Source organism: Saccopteryx bilineata, chromosome 2 (assembly GCF_036850765.1).
Source record: "Saccopteryx bilineata isolate mSacBil1 chromosome 2, mSacBil1_pri_phased_curated, whole genome shotgun sequence".
In the NCBI taxonomy this organism is placed as follows: Eukaryota; Metazoa; Chordata; class Mammalia; order Chiroptera; family Emballonuridae; genus Saccopteryx; species Saccopteryx bilineata.
This window is the reverse complement of record NC_089491.1, coordinates 133,924,492-133,943,936: the sequence shown is the minus strand read 5'-3', so window position 1 is coordinate 133,943,936 and position 19,445 is coordinate 133,924,492. Positions and strand designations below refer to the sequence as shown.

At 51.2% G+C, this 19,445-nt stretch overlaps 1 protein-coding gene across 1 annotated transcript in view; it reads right to left on the bottom strand.

Moving 5' to 3' along the window:
* The window catches only part of FAIM2 (Fas apoptotic inhibitory molecule 2), a 35,062-nt gene extending 19,457 nt beyond the window's left edge, over positions 1-15,605 (bottom strand). Inside the window, exons 1-7 of the mRNA XM_066257891.1 lie at positions 15,188-15,605; positions 11,147-11,342; positions 8,152-8,255; positions 7,673-7,737; positions 7,217-7,270; positions 623-673; positions 241-280 (exon numbers count right to left, since the gene is read on the bottom strand). Coding sequence (XP_066113988.1) covers positions 241-280; positions 623-673; positions 7,217-7,270; positions 7,673-7,737; positions 8,152-8,255; positions 11,147-11,342; positions 15,188-15,202 — 525 coding nt within the window. The 5' untranslated portion in view covers positions 15,203-15,605. The remainder of the gene's footprint in view (positions 1-240; positions 281-622; positions 674-7,216; positions 7,271-7,672; positions 7,738-8,151; positions 8,256-11,146; positions 11,343-15,187) is intronic.
* Between the last annotated feature and the right edge of the window lie 3,840 nt (positions 15,606-19,445).

The window sequence follows — 19,445 nt, the reverse complement described above, 5'->3', positions numbered from 1 at the left end:
AAAAATAAAATCACAATGAAAAGAGATAGTTGATGGAGTCGAGGGTTGGGGAAGACTAGGCTCATTTGGAAAGAGGGAGGAATGTCTTTGTGGAAGAAATGGGGTAAAAATACCCCTCTCCCCCAGTGACCTCACATTAGACACCCCAACCTAGACTTCCTGGCCCTCGAAGCCCAGCCTCCTTCCCTCCTTCTTCCATCCCCACTCAGCATCTGTCCCCAGCCACCCCAGGTCACTTACAAAGATGGTCAGGAGGATCAGGTTCCAGGGGAAATGCCTCCTGTAAGGCAAGCCACTGAGTTCAGAGAAGTGGGGGGGGGGGCAGCAGCCGCAGGCTGGGTCAGCCCTGCAGGGAAGAGGGTCTCTGCCCAATCCCATCCCCACTTCTTGGTGGCTCTTTCTTCAGCCACATTTCCATGTGTTCCCATGTGTCTGTCCAGACCCCTCCTACTTCAGAGGTATTAAGTAAAAAAAAGGAGGGGCAGGGCTACACGATGGAGCCCAGAGAGGGATGGGGCCCTCTTAGGGGTGCACAGCACACTGGTGGCAGGCAGGACTGGGACCAGAATGTCCAAGATTCTGCTCATGTTCCCACAAGTTGCTCCTCATGTTATTATCATACCTAGGTCCAGAACAGCAGGCCAGGGTCAGGTAGGTTGCAAAGAATACAACGCTGTGAAAGACAGATGAATGGTGAATCTGCCAGTCTCTCTGAGGCCTCTCTCCCAGCCCCCTGCCCCTCACACTCTCCACTCTCACAGGGCACCAGGCAGGGTGATGGGACTGAGGTAAGGCTACAGTCATCCTAGAACTTAGTAATGGGCAGTCCAATTCTAAAAGAGAAGAAGAGGAATAAGATGAGTCTGCTTCTAGAAATACTTGGGTGCCATGGGTCAGCTGAGCATCCACCCAATCAATCCAAGTGGCCTCCCTGGACTCTATCTTATTACTTCGAAGAAAAAGCTAATTGACATTGTTTTCTGTGTGTCAGGCAGAGTGCTAAGTGCTTTATGAATATTAACTAATAGAATCCTCACAGCATATTGAAGCATGCTTTTCACTTGACAGCTGAAGTACAGTAAGGTCAGGTGACTTGTCCAAGGTCATGCAGCTACCATGTGGCAAAGGCAGAATTAGAACCTAGGCACTCTGGCTCCAGAATCCCAGCCCCACATTCTTTCCTTCGGGTCTTTCCCAGCCTGTAACAATCTTGTTACTTTACTGTTGGTCTACCCTACTAGCAGGGCCAGGGGCAGGGCCCTTATCTGTCCTGCCAGTGCCTGGCATAAGCAGTAAGTACCCATGGCATGGATTTCTGGAACAGGTGGCTATATCCAGTGGGAGACTGACAGGGTGCTCTGGCACAACTCAGAGATAGGGATTGAGAATTGAAGATTTTCTGGAGAGCGGTGGAGATGGAGGCCAGTCCAAGAGGTACGAGATGAGGGCTGAGGACCCACGCATAGGGCATGCTCACACCTTCCTAGATTGGCGCCACCACCTGTGCATGGTCTCCAGCACCCAGAAGGCTCTCAACATGGCGCCTGCCATCTTTCCCCATCTCCTTCATCCCCCACAGCAGCAATTCCAACTGTCCTACTCCATCCCCAAACCTTCCAGGCTCCCTCACTCTCCTGCATGCTCTGGCCTGATGTGTTCCAGAAAGATTTGAGATGAAGTTTGTGCTCCTTGGGCTTCCTGTCTGCCACCTGCCTGCAACCATCACGTCATGCATCGATGCGCCCTTCCTCCTGTCCCTCCTCCCATCCCAGGCCAATCCCCCCTGCCTGGTTCTGGGTCAGAACACTCAACCGCCCTGCCATTTCTATTACTTCAACCTTTCCAGTGCTACCTCTACTCCCACACAAACCTCCTCGGCTGTTTTTCCCTCTTTAATCAACACCTTCCCCCGTTCTAGCTACTGCCACCTTAGCCAACTCACAGCCCGGCTTCTTGAAATAGTTACCTCCACTTTCTGTCTTCTCCATCTCCCAATCACTCTCCAACCCACAAACCCAACCCCAGCTTCACTCAATGAGAGCTGGCTTTGCCACATCACTATGACCTGATGAGTCCAACTGATACCTGTCAGTCCATATCTTACCTGGCTTCCCAATATCTGCTCTTTTTGTTGTTTCTCTGGTTCCACATGATACACTCTTGCTTCCCTCCTACCTCCCTAGCCACTCCTCAGTAGCCTTCGGAGTATCTCTAAATATACCTCCTTCCTTCGTGCATAGGGTCCTGCGCAGCGAGTCTTCCTGGGTGGGCTCGCTCATCCACAGGACTTCCTTTACTAGGCTCACATGCCTATATTTCTGATCTAGATTTTCCTTCTCAACCTAAGACCTGAATATCCAACTGTTTGCGGGGCAGACATGGCTATTTAGAAACGCGCCAAAATCAACTGGTTAGACCCGAATTCACCCTCTTCCCTGCTCTTCCTCTGCACCCCTACTGGAAAAGGTTTGTACCCTCCAAATTACCCAACCAGAGGCCTCAGCCTCATCCTGGACTCTCACTGCCATGCCTGATTAATCGTTTGGACCTGTGGACCCTCCTACACAGGCAGCTCTCAAATCTGTCCCCTTCTCTGCATTCTCACTACTGCCCTTTTTGGTGGACCACCTCCCTCCTTCTGGTCCTCCTACCTTCAGCCCTGCCTTCCACCCTCAAAGCTACTGGATTGGAGGTTTCAGACCAGGAGGCAGATTCAGAGATCCAATGACAGGACTCCCCTGTTTAAAGTTCCCAAAGACCTGGCAATGCCCTACACATCCACACCTGTATACCTCTCTAGCCCATACCTCCCCATACTCAACCCCTCCACTCCCCACTCTCCCCTCTCATTGCCCTCTGCCCCTCACACTCTGCTCCTGCTAGAAAAGACCGACTGGGAAAGCTGCCTGGGGTCTGGGTTGGAGGGGCTTCCTCTGTGCACCACGGGCATACCTCAGCCGAAGCCTGCACCCCCACATCCCATGGGCTTGCGCATCTGACTCCCAAATATAGCACGTGGGGGACCAAGCTGTGACCTACTGATTTTGTATTCCTACCTTCTAACTCAGGGCCTGCCCTGATTAGGTGATTTTTAAATATTTCTGGATGAAATTCGAGACAGGGAATGAACCGTTGAGGCAAGCCTCTTGGATTTGGTGGACAGGAGCTCCCCGTCTTCACCCTGTCTTATCCTCCAGTGGTTCTCAATCATGCGGCACTGTGTTACATTGACTGGGTTCTGAGCGCCAGGCCAGGGCTGCTGAGCACCCTGCTTCCTGAAGGTCAGTAGAATCTCCTGCCCTGTTCAGGAAGAGTCCAGCATTTGCTCTCTTTTATTTATTTATTTAATTTTTATTTTCTTGATTTTAGAGAGAGAGGAAGGGAGAGAGAAAGAGAGAGAGACATTGGTCTGTTCCTGTATGTGCTCTGACCCCAGATTGAACCAGCAACCTCTGCATTTCTGGCCAATGCTCTAACCAACCAAGCCATCGGCCGGGAACATCTGCTCTCTATTTTAGACTAATTTCAGTCCTGAGTCAGTTGCTTCCACAGTAATAAAATCTTGTCTCTGTGGGTCCTAGGTGTGGGCCCTGTACCCCTGGCCAAAATGGAATTCTCCTGAGGGCAAGGGCCCAGTCTCCTTTTCTATCTGGTCTATACATAGCTCCTCAACCCTCCAGCCAAGTGGTCAGGAAGAAGGGCAGAGGGACTGGCAGCCTAGGGTCATGGAACAGCTCTGGAGCCAGACACGCACATTCACATCTCAGCTCTGCTACTACTGTCATGTGACCTTGAACAAGTTACTTAATTGCAGAGCTCCACCTTCTTCCTTTGGAAACAGGAATATTGGTACTAACTGGGCTGTGGGTAGAACTGAATGAGAGAACACACATCAAGCATTCAGCACAGGGCCAGGCATGAGTAAGGACTTGAGGATGAGAGTTGTTATTATTGTAATAAGACTGACAGCTTCCTGGAGGCTCTGAGCCTCCTCCCACCCAGTTCTGGTGTCTACCTGGTCCTCCTCTGCCTGGTTCCCCACCCCTACCCCACAGCCCTTAATTTTTCCCACTGCAGGGAGGCCTGCCCTTCCCACTGCCATGTCTCAGAGGGAGCAATCAGACAATAAGGCATGAGCTCACTGAAGTAGACAACGAGGGCCTCAGGAAGCTGTGGCCGGGATGGGAGGATGGGGGTGGGGGGCACTAGAAGGCACCAAGGGGACAGAAAATTAGTCCACAGAAGTAAAAGACTGACTTGTGTGTCAGAGCTTGTCTGGACTGGAGCCACGTTCTGTTTACAGAGTGTCAGGACACCGGAGTGGGGCTCAGGTGAAGGCCAGCATCTAACGCCAGTGTCCTCCCGTCCCGTCCTGCTTTAGGACAAGTCCTGAGCCACAGGGGTGGTGGCAGCAGAGCACCGAGGGGAAGTGCATGAGCTTTGCAGTCGGAAGAACGTGGCTATGCTGCTTCAGAAGCATAACTGCTCTCTGAGCCTACACTATCTGCCTTGGTAGGGTGGGTGTAAGGGTTAAATAAAACATGCCTGGGCCCTGGCCGGTTGGCTCAGCGGTAGAGCGTCGGCCTGGCGTGCGGGGGACCCGGGTTCGATTCCCGGCCAGGGCACATAGGAGAAGCGCCCATTTGTTTCTCCACCCCCCCCTCCTTCCTCTCTGTCTCTCTCTTCCCCTCCTGCAGCCAAGGCTCCATTGGAGCAAAGATGGCCCAGGCGCTGGGGATGGCTCCTTGGCCTCTGCCCCAGGCGCTAGAGTGGCTCTGGTCGCAACAGAGCAACGCCCCGGAGGGGCAGAGCATCGCCCCCTGGTGGGCAGAGCTTTGCCCCTGGTGGGCGTGCCGGGTGGATCCCGGTCGGGCACATGCGGGAGTCTGTCTGACTGTCTCTCCCCGTTTCCAGCTTCAGGAAAAAAAAAAAACAACAACAACAACAAAAAACATGCCTGTAAAGTACTTAGCACAGTGCCTCTCATGTGAAAAAAAGAGCTGTTTTACTCTTATTGCTGTTAAGGGCTCAGGATGTTGGAGGAGGTGAGACAACTAGGTTTCAGGCCAGGAGGCAGATTCAGAGGGCAGGGTGAATGGCACTGAGGGGTGAGCAGGAGCAGGGCAGGGCCGAGCCACACACTGCTTTTCTGGAGAAAAGGGCAGCATCATGGTGGTGGAACTCTTAGGCATCTTGCAGGCTTTGTGACACCCCATAAAAGGCTTAAGGTTCATGCCCACTTCCTATTTCTCTCCACCCCTCCCGCCCCTGAGCCAGGGAGAGCACCTATTTTCTGCCTGGAGAAAGCTCACCATTCAGAGGCCAGATTCTCATGCCCACCCTCAGTGGGGCAGACTTTGCCCCCATTTCCAAGCCTGCTCATTTCTGAGCTGTCCCCCTGCCACTATCTGCCCAGGGCACGGTGTCCTGCACACCTTCCCAAAGAAGGCCTGGCAGAGGGCCTGGGGACTCCATTCCTGAGTTCTCAGGACATCTGAGGCTGCCAGGCAGTGCTGACGTGCTGGGAGCCATGCCAACCTGTTGGTGGAATGGCCCAGGTGGCAGTCCCTGGGGCCTCATTAGCTTTACCACACAGAGCTTCCCTGTTCCCCAAGATGCGTGCCTCCTGCCTGGTGTGCAGATGGGCCCTGTTTCCTGTGCCCTAAGAAAGGCTCTTGGTGTGACTGTCTCCTCCCCTGGGATCCCCAACTTGAGCTAGACATCCTTCACTCCTCTGCTCCTCTGAGGAGCCCAGAGGCCAGAAGGGGTCTCCTTCCCATCAGCCTTTGGCTGGCTCATATAAACTCGAGGCCCACTCTGGGACAGTTCTGGGCTCAGGATGGTTCCACAGCCTTTGAGCTGAGTCCACATCTCCACCTGATCACTTTCTGGGAACAGGCCTGGGATAGCCCTGGTGTTCAAGCTTCCTGGCCAGGCATTCAGAGCCTCTGCCCCATAAGTCCCCATTGTTCTCTGAGATATCCTGGATTTCCCCACATGGGGCCTGCTGGTCCTATGACAGTCTAGTTTCTAATTTATCAAATGTACCAGCACAGTCCCATTCTCATGCTGTTGCTTAAGCCTCTCCACTTTCCATCCTTTGAGATGCACTCCCAATGTGCACTGAGGGCTTGGTGCAGCAGGCTCACAACTCCCCCGTCACCTCCTCTGAACGCCACTTGCTCACATGCTGCCTTGTGCCGCCCTCTACGTTCTCCTGCAGAGGCCTCCTCCCCAGTAGCCCCAGTACAGAGCTGGGCTCTCAGTAGGTGCTAAAGGAGACTTTGATGAGACAGAATTGTCTAGGATGACCCCTTCATTGCACAGGTAGGAAGTTCAGAATCATCTAACCCTCTTCTCTCACATTACCCGCCACATTCCTTAAAGAGTATAGAACAACCAGGAACTGAGTGACTTGAGAGGAAGGGAGTCTGTCAAGTAGAAGGATTAAAAGCATAAGTCTCAACACTGAATTCTGGGTTTGAATCCCAGATCCACCACTAACTAGCTGTGTGACCTTGGACAAATTACTCAACCTCTCTGGGCCTTAGTTTTTTTTTGGTTGTTGTTGTTGTTTTAATTTTTTATTCATTTTAGAAAGAAGAGAGAGAGAGAAGGGAGGAGGAGCAGGAAGCATCAACTCCCATATGTGCCTTGACCAGGCAAGCCCAGGGTTTCGAACCGGCGACCTCAGCATTTCCAGGTCGACACTTTATCCACTGCGCCACCACAGGTCAGGCCTGGGCCTTAGTTTTTTGAGGTAATCCTACCCCATAGGTTTTAGAAATAAATTCAATACCATACATCAAGCACACAGAACAATGGCCAGCCCTTATTAGATACTCTATACATGGTAGTTATTATAATTAATAATTCAATTAGTAAGCATTAATAACAACAATACTAATAAGAGTAGCAACATATAATTAGTGTGAGCAAAGGTGTCCCACTCCTCTTCCCCTTCAGGGCCAAGGTCTGAGTCTCTCCAGCCATGGCCACAGCCCCACCCTTCCCTACTTGTGCAGGCACCAGAACCTGCACCCATTTCCTTCCCTCCCCCTAAGACCTGAACACCCCAGAAAGGGCCCTTCTGGCCTCGCACTTGTGAGAAGAATTTCTATGGGGTGGGGAGAGGCCATGGGCTCACATTCTGTCAATAGAGATTCTCCACCCTGTGCCACTGAGGGTTCTCTGGAAAGAGGTCGGGTATACTCACTAGGATGCCCAGTACCAGCCTGGGTTAGCCTGGACATAGTCCTTAACAGGGTCACTGCAGAGAAGGAAAGGAGAAAGAGCAAGAATGTATCCTATTTCTGGTTCCACATCTGTGCCTGACCATCCCCCACCCCACCCAATTCATAGGACTTGAAAGAAAGAAAAAAACCATGCACTCCTGGTGGCTTAGGAAGCTCCAGCCACAGTCCCAGGCTGGGACTCAGAAGTGCCTGCGTGTGGGGCTAGAGTGATCTGAGAGAGACCCAGAAGGTACCAGGTCCACCCCACACTGGGTGGAGGGCTCCTGTGTGTGCACTCTCCAAGGTTCTCTGCTGGCATGAGAAAGCCCGCTGCTCCACACAGATCTCTTCAGGCCAACATTCCAAAAGAAGTCTGATTCTGGGGCTCCACCCCAGGCCTGGTCACACGAAGGTGCTGGTTTACAATGCCAACTCACCAGAAGGTGAAGAGAGCCACGACACCCAAGGTCACCAGCAGCTGGATCAGCAGGATAGTGTAGACCTGGGGGTAGAAGGGGATCCCAGTTTGAGGCCAGGGAGGCTTGGGCCCCCAGCTCAGGGAGGCCTCGCCTCCCTGTGACTCAATCTACTCTCCAGACCCGTACGTACAATGTGCCCTCCACCCTCCTTCTTGAGGGCCATGGGAATGGATCCAGGACAAAGGAAAAGGAGAGTAAAGACATTTCAGAGCCCACACCCAAAGGCAAAGGGGTTCTGGAGAGGAGAGACAATGTGTCTGGGAGTGGTAGAGAGCAGTGGGGTGAAACCTAAGGAAGCACTACTCAACAGGTGCTCTCGGCTGACATTGTAAGAGAAGGGGCGACCGTGGCCTCTGCAGGCAGATGGCTGGGCTAGGGGCTTTTTGGCCCCCCACACCCAGCCTCCCAGTCCTCAAGAGTTGGGGCAATGCAGTTACCTTTCTGATGAAGACTCGGCGAACTTTCTGGTCATCCCAGCTGAAGGTGGTGAAGAGCTCATGGTCTCCGGTGGGGAAACCGTTGTCGTGGCTGGAGCTGCTGCCTGTGTAGGCAGGGGAGGGTCATGAGGGCTCCCATACATATAAATACTGCCCCCAATGACCACCTGCTCAGAAGTGTCTTTTGTCAAACTGTCTTTCTGGACCAGGGAAGCCTTTCTCTCCAGCTCCATTTTCAAGCCTCTCACTCCATCTCCAGATCTCGCTTCTCATCTTTCCTGTTCTGAGTCTTGAGAATGAACTGTCATTACCTTCCCCTTCCCACCATCCTGACTGGGCCTCCCTGGAGACTAAGCTCTGCCATACAAATGTGACCCTTCCTTCTTGTGTCCCCCACCACCTTCCTGGACATTTGGGTCCCTTTGTGGCAAAGAATCAGAGAGGGACAGATATTCTCAGGACTACCTAGCACATCCCATGATCAAAGTTCCTGATATCAGCTTGCTCTGAAGCCCTTGGAGCGGAAACTGAGGACTAGCTGGGTGGGTGAACCTGCTGGTGCTCCAGCTGGGACCCAGGGCTAGAGGAAACTGGAGGATAAGTAAATCCAGGACTGGGCAGGAGGCAGGCATAGGTGGGAATAAAGTCTGGCAGGCTGGTTCCAGAACTCAGGCTCCATAGTCAAACAGACCCATATGTGGCTCCTCCTCTAAGACTGACTAGCCATGTGACCTGGAGATATTCACCAACGTTCTCCAAGTCCTGTCTATGAAATGTGTCAGTGATACCCACCTCATGGAGAGGGAATAAATGAGATAAAAGTAAAAACCTAAGGCTCTCTGTGCCTGATGGGGACTACACCGCCCTCTCCCTTGCATCCCTTGTCTGGGCTGTTCCTCAGGTCTCACATGTGTCCACTCTGTTCTCCTTCACTGTCTCTATCAGTTCTTCATGTTCTCCCCCTACCCACAGTAATAGCCCTGGTCTTGGTGTTTCAAAGCTGACCGTGGCACTGCTTTGCTTCAAGCTCTTCGGTGGCTCCCCACTGCTTTTTACTCAAGTCCAAGTTCCTTAACAAAGCCTCCACATATCCATAACCACATGTTATTCTCTTACTTTTCTTCAGCCTGGTTTTTCAGCCATGTGTTCTGTTGCTGCTGAGTCTCTGCACATTCCTTTATTTCAGCCTTGAACTCTCATTTCCCTGCCTCTTTACCAGGATAACTCATGCCATCTTTCAGGACTCAAGGCAGATACCTCTTCTTCCAGGAAGTCCTCTCTGATTGTCAGGCTGGTTAGGTGAGCTGCCCAGGTTTCTATCATTGCATCTGTTTCACTGTATGGTAGTTGTCTGTTTATTTGTCTATACAGTCAGCTTTGTGAGGGCAGATCTTGCAAATAGATGCATCCTCAGAAATTAGCGCAGTGTCAGACACAGTGCCTGGCACACACTTAGGAAATTTTTGTCACATGTTGACTGAAATGACCTGACTTCCAGCCCTGACAGTTTCTTGGAGAACATTCTGTAAGGCAGCCAGCCAGTCATGGCAACCAGGATATGGGAAGTGAGGAAGGGGGAGAGAAAAGGACCTATTGCAAACCTGGAGCCCGGAGACCCTCTTTCTTATTCTTCATTTCTTCATGGTCTGTCTGCATACCCCCCCACCAAGATCCAAATAGCCAGGCCACGGAGGGGGAGAAAAGAAGAGAGAAAGAAGTCCTGTGCGAATCTGAGGCAGTGATAAAGGCTCTGAACAAATAGCATACCCTCATTGACCTTCCAGGAGGTCATGGTGGGGTAGGTCTGCTTGGATCTAGGATGAGGGGTTTTGTAGTGAATAGTGTGGACCATGGTGACCACTCTGTGAGTAGAGGCTATCTGAGGCATTGTCCCTGTGATCCCTTCTAAAATTCTGCTGGGGGCCGAGGTAGGAAATGCTGAGGAGGTTGAAGGAGCTGAGAAAGATTTGAGAGGGGCCCTTCCTTACAGTTTGTGAGGAGCTCTATGTTCATAGCCTGGAGGAAAGCTCCCACAGGCTGCTCAGCTTAACCAAGGGGCTCCCACTGGCTACAATTCTTTTTTTTTTTTTTTTTTAATAATTATTTTGACGTAGGTATTTTTTTATTTTATTTTATTTATTCATTTTAGAGAGGAGAGAGACAGAGAAAGAGAGAAGGGGGGAGGAGCTGGAAGCATCAACTCCCATATGTGCCTTGACCAGGCAAGCCCAGGGTTTCGAACCGGCGACCTCAGCATTTCCAGGTCGACGCTTTATCCACTGCGCCACCACAGGTCAGGCAGGCTACAATTCTTGATCTGCAAGGAGCTGGCATCAGCCTGGGTGAGTCTGCCTATGAATTAGGCCTGGTTGTGAGGCACAGTGAAGCTGGCACCCACATACCTTCCCATAGCATGTCCCCACAATGGCCTGGGGAAGGGAAGAGACACAGGAGAGGGATGGGAGAAGTGGAAACTCAGGTCTCCAGCCTCCACCACTCCTGGGGCCTCCATGGTTATGTGCTCCAACTAAGGTTTCACATCAGCTAACAAGTAAGCATGCTGCACCCCTGCTCACAGGGAGCTAGCCCACTAAGGCCGTGGCCAGCCACTGCATCATACTGCCCCTTCCTGCATCCACTCTGTCCTCTCCTCATTCCTTTTATGCATTCTTTTCTTCTAAGAGAGCTTTTCTAAACCAACTACTGGTTTTTCTCCCTGTATCTGTCTTCTCTGCCCTAGCACAGTGAGTTGAAAAATCCCCTCATCGCCATCCAAGAGCACTCTGACTGCAGACATTGTACATCTCCCTTTCATGGAGTCCTGCTTGACCTAGTCTCAGAACAGTACTCCAAATCCCAAGCCTTTGACATCAGAGCCTCATACAACAACCACACACACTGCATCTATTTCTGTGCAACTTCCTCCTACCCCAATTTTCCGTGTGAGCCCATCACTCCCCCTGATGCTTCAGCTTCCAGGATCTGAGAGACTTACTAGGGTCCACATAGGCCCAGCTGGGGTGGAGAGGCACGGCTGAAGGGGCTGGGGGAAAGGCCCCTGCTTTCAGCCCCTCCCCGGAGGTGGCCTCCTCATAGGAGGGCGGGGCAGAGGGCACTGCTGGAGCCTCCTTCTTCTCCCCGCTGGCCTGCTGCTGCCCCTCAGTCCCGGGGGCCTTGTTAGCCACGGACAGCTGTGGAATAGAGGCAGAGAAAGGCAGTTACTAGGGAAATGGTGCCTTCCAAGCCCTCCTCACCAAGCTTCCCCTTCAATTTTAGAAGTTTTATGGCTACTTTTTTTCCTGATTTTATATATATATATATTTATTTATTCATTTTAGAGACGAGAGAGAGAGAGAGAGAGAGAGAGAGAGACAGAGAGAAGAGAGACAGAGAGAGAGAAGGGGGAGGAGCTGGAAGCATTAACTCCCATATGTGCCTTGACCAGGCAAGCCCAGGGTTTCGAACCGGTGACCTCAGCATTTCCAGGTCGATGCTTTATCCACTGTGTCACCACAGGTCAGGCGTTATGGCTACTTTTTATCTTCACTAGTGGAGCAAGATGGAGGGAGACAAGAACCTCTCTATTTTTGTGGTATATGCACAGAGTGAAATACTCTTTAGCCTTTAAAAAGAAGAAAATCCTTTCTATATGTGACAACATGGGTGAACTTGGGGAACATGCTGTGTGAGATAAGCCAGACACAGAAAGATACAAACTGCATGATCTCACTGACATGTGGACTCTAAAAAAGTCAAACTCATAGGAGCACAGAATAGGATAGCGGTTGGGATACGGGGGAAATGGGGAGATGTTAGTCAAAGGGTATAAAGTTCCAGTTATACAAGATGGAAAAGTTCCAGAGATCTAATGATCTAATGTATAGCATGATGACTAATAGTTAACAATACTGTATGGTGTGCTTAAAATTTGCTGAGAGGGTAGATCTAAGTGTTCTTACAACACACACACACACACACACAAAGAAGGAACTATGTGAAGTGATGATACATTAAGTAGCTTGATTGTGGTAATCATTTCACAATGTGTATGTATATCGAAACTCCAAAGGCCCTGGCCGGTTTGCTCAGTGGTAGAGCATCGGCCTGGTGTGCAGGAGTCTTGGTTTCGATTCCAGGCCAGGGCACACAGGAGAAGCGCCCATCTGCTTCTCCACCCCTCCCCCTCTCCTTCCTCTCTGTCTCTCTCTTCCCCTCCTGCAGCCAAGGCTCCAGTGGAGCAAAGTTGGCCTGGGCGCTGAGGATGGCTCTGTGGCCTCTGCCTCAGGCACTAGAATGGCTCTGGTTGTGACAGAACAACGCCCCAGATGGGCAGAGCATCACCCTCTCGTGGGCATGCACGGGTGGATCCTGGTCAAGCACATGCGGGAGTCTGTCTGACTGCCTCCCCTTTTCCAACTTTAGAAAAATTAAAAAAAAAAAAAAACCAGGACGGGAGCCATCGATAAATGGCTGCCTCCCAAAACAACAACAAAAAACAAACAAACAAAAAAAAAACAACCCAAAAACCTCCAAGTAGTATACCTTAAATATATACAATTCTATTTGTCTCTTATACCCCAATAAAGCTCAGTGGGTGGGGGGAGGCTCTCCATTTTATAGATGGGGAACTGAGCTCCAAGAGGCACACACTGGAGCTTGGATAAGAACTGAGAAAGGAGAAAATTCTTAGGAGAATAGCCCATTGGTGGTCACTGTTCCCGGGGCAGGAATTGAGTTTGTATGGTTCCACTGTATCACTGGGGTACAAGGAGGGGCCGGGCACATAGCACATTGTAAGCCCTCGAAAGTATTATTGAATAAAAGGTTGTCTCACTTAATCTCCTGCTTCCTTGCTAGTTGTATTTTGACCTCTATTTTAAAATGAGAGAACTGAGGATCAGAGAGAAGAATGACCTGTCCAAGGTCACAGAGGCACACATGGTCCTCTGGGCTGTAGAACCTGGGTACTATTCACTGGGACTGGCCCCTTCTGCTGGGCTGGAGACAACCAAAGAGAGTGAGGATGGGAGAGCAGGGAAACGGAAGAGGGGAAGAGCGGCAGAGAGGAGGAAGACAAATGGGAACAGCAGGGCAGAGGAAGGACAAGAGGCCCTGGCTGAGGGTCCTGTTCTGACCTTGTCCTATTGGAGTCTCAGCTTCTCCCCTGACTCAGAACAGAATCATAGAATGTCACTGTTGAAAGGGATCTCAGAAGGCATCTAATTCAGCCCCTTCTTTCATTTTACAGATAAGGAAACTGAAACCCAGAGGGAAACATACACATGGCAGGCTGAAAATTCGTCTGTTTACACTCAGATGTGCCCTCTGCCCCACAAAGTACAACACATTCAGCTTTGGAGAGAGAATATGAACTGTGAGGGCCTGAATTATGTTGCCAGAGAAGGGCCCCTAAGGATGGAGAGGTGGTATGAAAACTGAAACACCAACAAAAGGGCTGAACCCCAGAAAGTAGGACTTAGATCTGCCTCCAAGAAGAACCTGTTAAAGCTGGAGGGCTACTGATGAAGGCCTCAGCTTTCTTTGCAGGGTGCATATGGCTGAGGCAGCCCAATTAGGCAAGCACCAGATCTCTGCTCTCATCCAGCCCTAAGGACCATTGAACTGGAAGGGTCTAGTCACTCTAGTCCTAGTGCATCACTAGAAAGCCTGTGAGTAAGTTAGGGGGGAGTGGCAGAGGAGACGGGGTAATACATTCACCCTAGGACAGGAAGCAGTGTCAGCAAAGTGCCTAGTGGAGGTGGGGGTGGGGAGCGGAGGGAGAGGATCAGGAGAGGGGGTAGCTTTCATGTTCACCACGTGTGAATACCCTCCAGGCCTCCTTGGGGAAGGGACCACAAGCCTAAGCCTGTGGGAATGGGGCCCTGACTCATGGGCTTCCCTCCCACTCCCCAACCTCCATTATCACCTGGACCAGAAGGATCATGCCCAGGAAAATCCATTTCAACCCCACAGAACCAAGGTCCTTTGAGCCCACCTCTGACTTCAGCCCTGTCCCAGCTGGTCTTCTTCACCAGCCCCACCCTGGCACACAACCACCTAGAGCCTCCTGAGCCTTGCCCGCCATTCACACACACATCTGGCATTCCCAAGTGAGGTCTGCACAATGAAAGGAGATGGTATCACTCAATGATACCATTTTGAGACCTGAGGAGGTTAAGAAATGGGAGAGGAGAGTCTGAGAGCCCAGGGAAGGCTGCTGTTGGCTCTGAGACTCATCTTAGAAAAAAGAGGGAGCGTGTAAGGGAGATCCATGTCTGTTTTCTCAACTCAATCCTTAGCACCCCCAAACAGAATGCCAGAGGACCCCCACCTCTGCCCCAGGACTCTGGTGGTTGTGTAATTTCACAGGCTATAGATGTTACATAACCCTACTAGGCTAGCCAAGTCTCTGCCTCAGCCCTTCCCCTACATTTTAGGCCTAGAACTGGAAAAAAGGAGAAGACGTTTTATCTGGTCCCTTCTAGTATCATGATCCATCAAAACCAAAACAAAAATTAGAGCATGCAGGGTTGCTATAGAAACCTCCCAGCCACAGGGCTGCATACAAATGTGGAATAATGACAGGGAATTGAGTGCAGGTGGGGGGTGTTTCTGTGGAGGGCACAAAAGATGAGCTGATGTCCCAGTTCAGATTGACTAAAAGGGAATGCTGGATAGGAACTGCCGCTCAGGGCTCACCTGTAAACGCACACATATACACATATATACACGTACCCACAGACACCCAGGCTGACTCCTGAGGGGGGTTGGGAATCTGTGCAGGGTTCTTTTTGTGATGTTAAAGCTAAGGGTGGAAGGGAGACAGGATAGGAAGGTGAGTCTGGTGGGGAGGAAGAGGCCCCGACCCATTCCTTGAAATGGGCCTTTGGTCCTCTGACTTCAGCAAGGACTACAGAGGACCTTTCCACAAGAGCCAGGGGAGGATGCAATAGTGGTCCAGAGAGTTTGCTTAGGATGACAGGGAGCAGGGAAGCCCGAGGATGGAGGATGGTGCAGGCGGGGGAGATGAAGGTACCTTTCCCTGGGTCATGGTGCTGTCTCTCCAGGGAAGGGGTCCCTGAGGCAGGGGCGGCTGCTTGGGTCACCGTAGCTTGCCTGCGTCTCTTCCTTTCTCCGCGTGGGTTCTAGCAACGTCCACTGCAGCCAGGCGGACCGGAATGTAACATCCAGGGAGGGGGGGATGCCGGGGGCGGGCCGGGAGGCTGCCGGAAAGGCCTCTGCGGATTCGAGAGAGCCGAGGGTGGAGGCGGTGCACTGCCCCCTTCTTCAGCCCCCTCTTCCCTGATCCCTCACTCTCCCGACCCGGGAGCGCGCGCTGCGGAGCAGCCCAAGTGGACGTTCCGCGCAGGAGGGAGGAGGCGCAGTGACACCCCGGCAGTTGATGCTGCTTGCTTGTAACTGTAGCCGGGTGTCAGGGCCTCATCTCTCCACCATCTCTACCACTGACAGACTCTGTCAGTGCCTCTGCCTCGTTCCCCTCCCTCTCTGGACGCAGCTCTGATTTCTGTCTCCACCTCCGTTTCCCCTCTCATCATCTCTATTTCATCATCCACCGTAGATTGGGAAAAGTCTCGGTGATGTCTTGTCTACACTATATGACTTATAACAGGGCCCCTGGGCCCCAATTCCTCTGGGTCTTTGAGTGAGCCAGGGGGGCACCTCTCCTTGCCTTTGTTTTCTCAACTGTGAAATGAGAGCAAGAGGCTCCTCACCACCTTGTTACAGAGACATGGGGTGGAAAAATGCAACTGCTGTGTTTTTATATGCCTGCTGGGACATTTTACCAGGTCTTTCTGGAGACTCCTCTAGTTCTGTATCAAAGCCTCTCCAGTCCCTGTGCTGCTCCCTTTCTGCCTCCACTCTCAGCATCCATGACCCCGTCTCCATCTTCCTCCCATCCCAGAGCCTGCCCCCTCCCGGTTCCCAGGCTTGTCCTTGGGACTCAGCCATCACCAGGCCATTCCCCACAGCTGCCGCAGTGTTTCCGTGGGGCTTGCAATCTCAAGAGCTGGGCTCAAGTCCCAGTTTAGTCACCCACTGGCCGTGTGACTTTGGCAAGGCCTTAACCTCTCTGAGCTGCAGCATCTCCAGTGGAAAGGACGATGGCAGCAGAGCTCTGCTACTCATCCTAGATCCACTTAAGACACATAGGTCATGGCAGTGGACACACAGGTTATGGCCCTACCGGAGTGTCCTGGACTGCCTCAGCATGAAGACTCAGAGAGCTTCCTATAAAAAAGATCTGAACCTCATAAGATGGACTGAGAGACCAAGACCTGGAGCGGGAGGTGGTGGTGGGGGTGGGTGCTTGCCTTCTACTTCCCGTCAACAGCCAACTAGACCACCTAATGACCTGCGAGAAAGCAGGGCTCTGGGTAGGCAGGTAAATTATTGAAGGATTTATTCCACCTCTACTTGCCCTTTGTTCCCCACTGCATGGCCACCAATTTCCCACACACACACTTAAGCCTGGGCTGCCCAGTCCAGAGGCTTTCTCAGCCCCTATAAGCCTGTCCTCCTTCCTGTCTCCTCTCTCCTTCTCCCAGCCCTGCTCCTGGAGCTCTTCCTCCCTCAAGCTGCCCCGGCACCCTCCGCCTCCACCCCTACCACCACGCACTGCTACTTGAGCTCTGCCTGGTTCGCCCAAGTTCTGGTGTGCTCCTCCTCTCTGCACCTGTGTTTTGGAGTGTTTTCTTTCTCCTGTTTGACAGATCAAGTGCCACCTCCTCTAGGTTGGCCTCTAGTCCAGGTTAGATGCTTCTTTTCTGTATTTCCATCCTGACACAGCACCTGTCAGACAGCACAGTGAGGCTTCTTTACCCATCTTCCCATTAGACTCTAAGGAAGCCTGTTCGCACAGGTTTTGTATCATCAGTGCCAAGTACCAGGCATATGGAACACACTCAATAAATTCCAACTCTTATTATTACCTAAACATGTGGTCACACACAGAGCCTCATCGTTTTCATGTGTTTGTGTATCTCACCTGCTCCTTCTCTCCCCATTCATTCTCCTGTTACCACACAGCTCTTTTGGCTGTTCCTTGACGGGGCCAAGCATGCTCTTAGTTCAGGGCCTTTGCACTTGCTGTGTCCTCTGACTGAAATATCTATAGATTGTTTCATGGCTCACTCCCTCACTTATTTCATACCTCTGTTCGGACATCACCTTATTGGGAAAGGTTTCACCTTATTGGGCACAAGTTAACAGTGCCACCAACATACCCCCACCACCTCATTGGACAGTCCCTTTTTCTTCACCCAGCTTAATTTTCCATGAGAATTGTCACCTCTGACATTTACCTTTTTTTTGTTCCCCCAAACTAGAATATCAGCTACATGGGAGGAGGAGTTTTGGGGGGTTTTGTCATTGTTCTACACCCGTGGGTTAAAATAATGTAGGTGCTTGATAAATGTTTGGATGTCTGAAGTATAATGTTATACAAAATCCTCACATTCCTCAGACATTTTGACATTGTCAGTGCTATGATGTTTCTCAGATATTGGACTCTATAACCTTGATATTGTTTACAGTGGTCTTTGGAAATTACCCAGATACAGGAACATTTGTTTAATGCTCCTCTGGCCTCTGGAATCAGTAAGGTGTGGTGATCCAGACACGCTTCAGAGTCAGAAAGCCTTGGTTCCGATCCCAGCCTCCCTACTTCAAAGCTCTGGACAAGTTAGTTCTCCTCTCAGAGCCTCAGTTTTCCCATTTGTAAAATGAGGGATAGTGAAGTACTGAGTTTATGAGATTGTAGGGTGGATTAAATGGTAACAAATTTAAAGTGTTTCATATTTGCCCAGTGTAAGCTATTAGTATTGGCCATGAGGGTTCTGCACATGTTGGTTAGTGTAGCAATTCATTTCCACCTTTGTCAGCAGCTCACTTGCACTATTATTAATTCATCACGTGTGTCATGCTTACCTTTGTGTGACACACTGTGGTACATGCCTTGGTGGTCCAAAGAGGAACCAGATGTTGCTGCCTTTCTTCGAGGAGGAAAGAAAGGTCTGTGCAGAGCTCACCCTGGCTGTGCTGGGGTGGGAGCTGCTGAGTCAGGATGGCCAGAGGAAGGGGTGTCACAGGGGAACTGTGAGAAGTTCCCCAGGGGAGCCTGCTGGAGTAACAACCTTGGATTCTTAGCCTAAGGATGGCCTTTATTCTGTTTGCACAAGGTGGGGTAACAGGGGCAATTTCAAGGTTTTTGAGCGGGGAATAACATGTTTGAAGTCATGCTTCAGAAAGACCAAACTGCTGTAGTAATTTTTGCCATTAAAGTGTTTTCTTAAACTAGAAGGGACGAAGGGGAAGTCTGTGGACAACGTGTGAGAGGGACTGAGTGCAGGCACGATGGAGGGAGCAGGGCTCAGCATGGAGGGTGTGTGATAGTTCTTGTGACAGAGGCTCACAGTCCACTTTTGGAGCAGGCTGCCTGGGCTCCAATCCTGGGCCTAGGCCAGAGACTGCCCTTCTCTGTGCCGCATTTTCCTCATTGGTAACAGGAATTCTGTGAGTTCATATTGGCAAAGCACTTAGAATAGAGTCAGGCACAACCAACACTCTATATGTGTCTGATAGTTTAAAAATAAGACAGATGGTCCATGGGCAGAGAGGATGGAGAGAAGCAGATGGCTTGGGGTGGGGTTGATGGGACTCAGGAAGAATTGGGCATGGGACAAAGGGAGAAGAAGAGTCAGAAGGTACAGAGGTTTGGAGGCTGAGTCCCTGGGAGAATGGTGCCATTATTAAAAGGGAGGAAAGAGATGATGTGTTCATGGGCTTACGGTGAGTTTGCAGTGCCTTTGGGACAACCAGGTAGAGATGTCTTGTCTTGCAGGCACTCAGATAGAGGCTCCTGGTGTCCAGGTCCCAGCAGGGCCTTCCACAGCTCTGGGTACATGCACTGTGCACTGTGTTTAGGGGAATTCCACTTCCCTTCCCACCCTGCAACTTAACCCTAGGCCTCATGGATTTGAGCTGCGTGGCTGCTGGGGCCTGGACTAGATTTGAGGGTTTGGGACTCCTTGGTCATTAGTATGTGAACAGTAGTTGAGCAACAAGTAAGTGGGGGACATCCCTGGAGAATGAGGCCAAGGAAGAAGAGCAGGGACAGCAGGCCCAAGGCAGCACCTGGGAGTCGATGGGGACAGAGGCATTTCTCTCCTCCCTCCAGACTTTCCCTTCAACACCTCTGGCAGACTGTGGTGAGAGCGGAGGAATTCAAAAACCACAAGTCAGTGTTTTCAGAGCTGTTTCCGGGGGATGGGAAG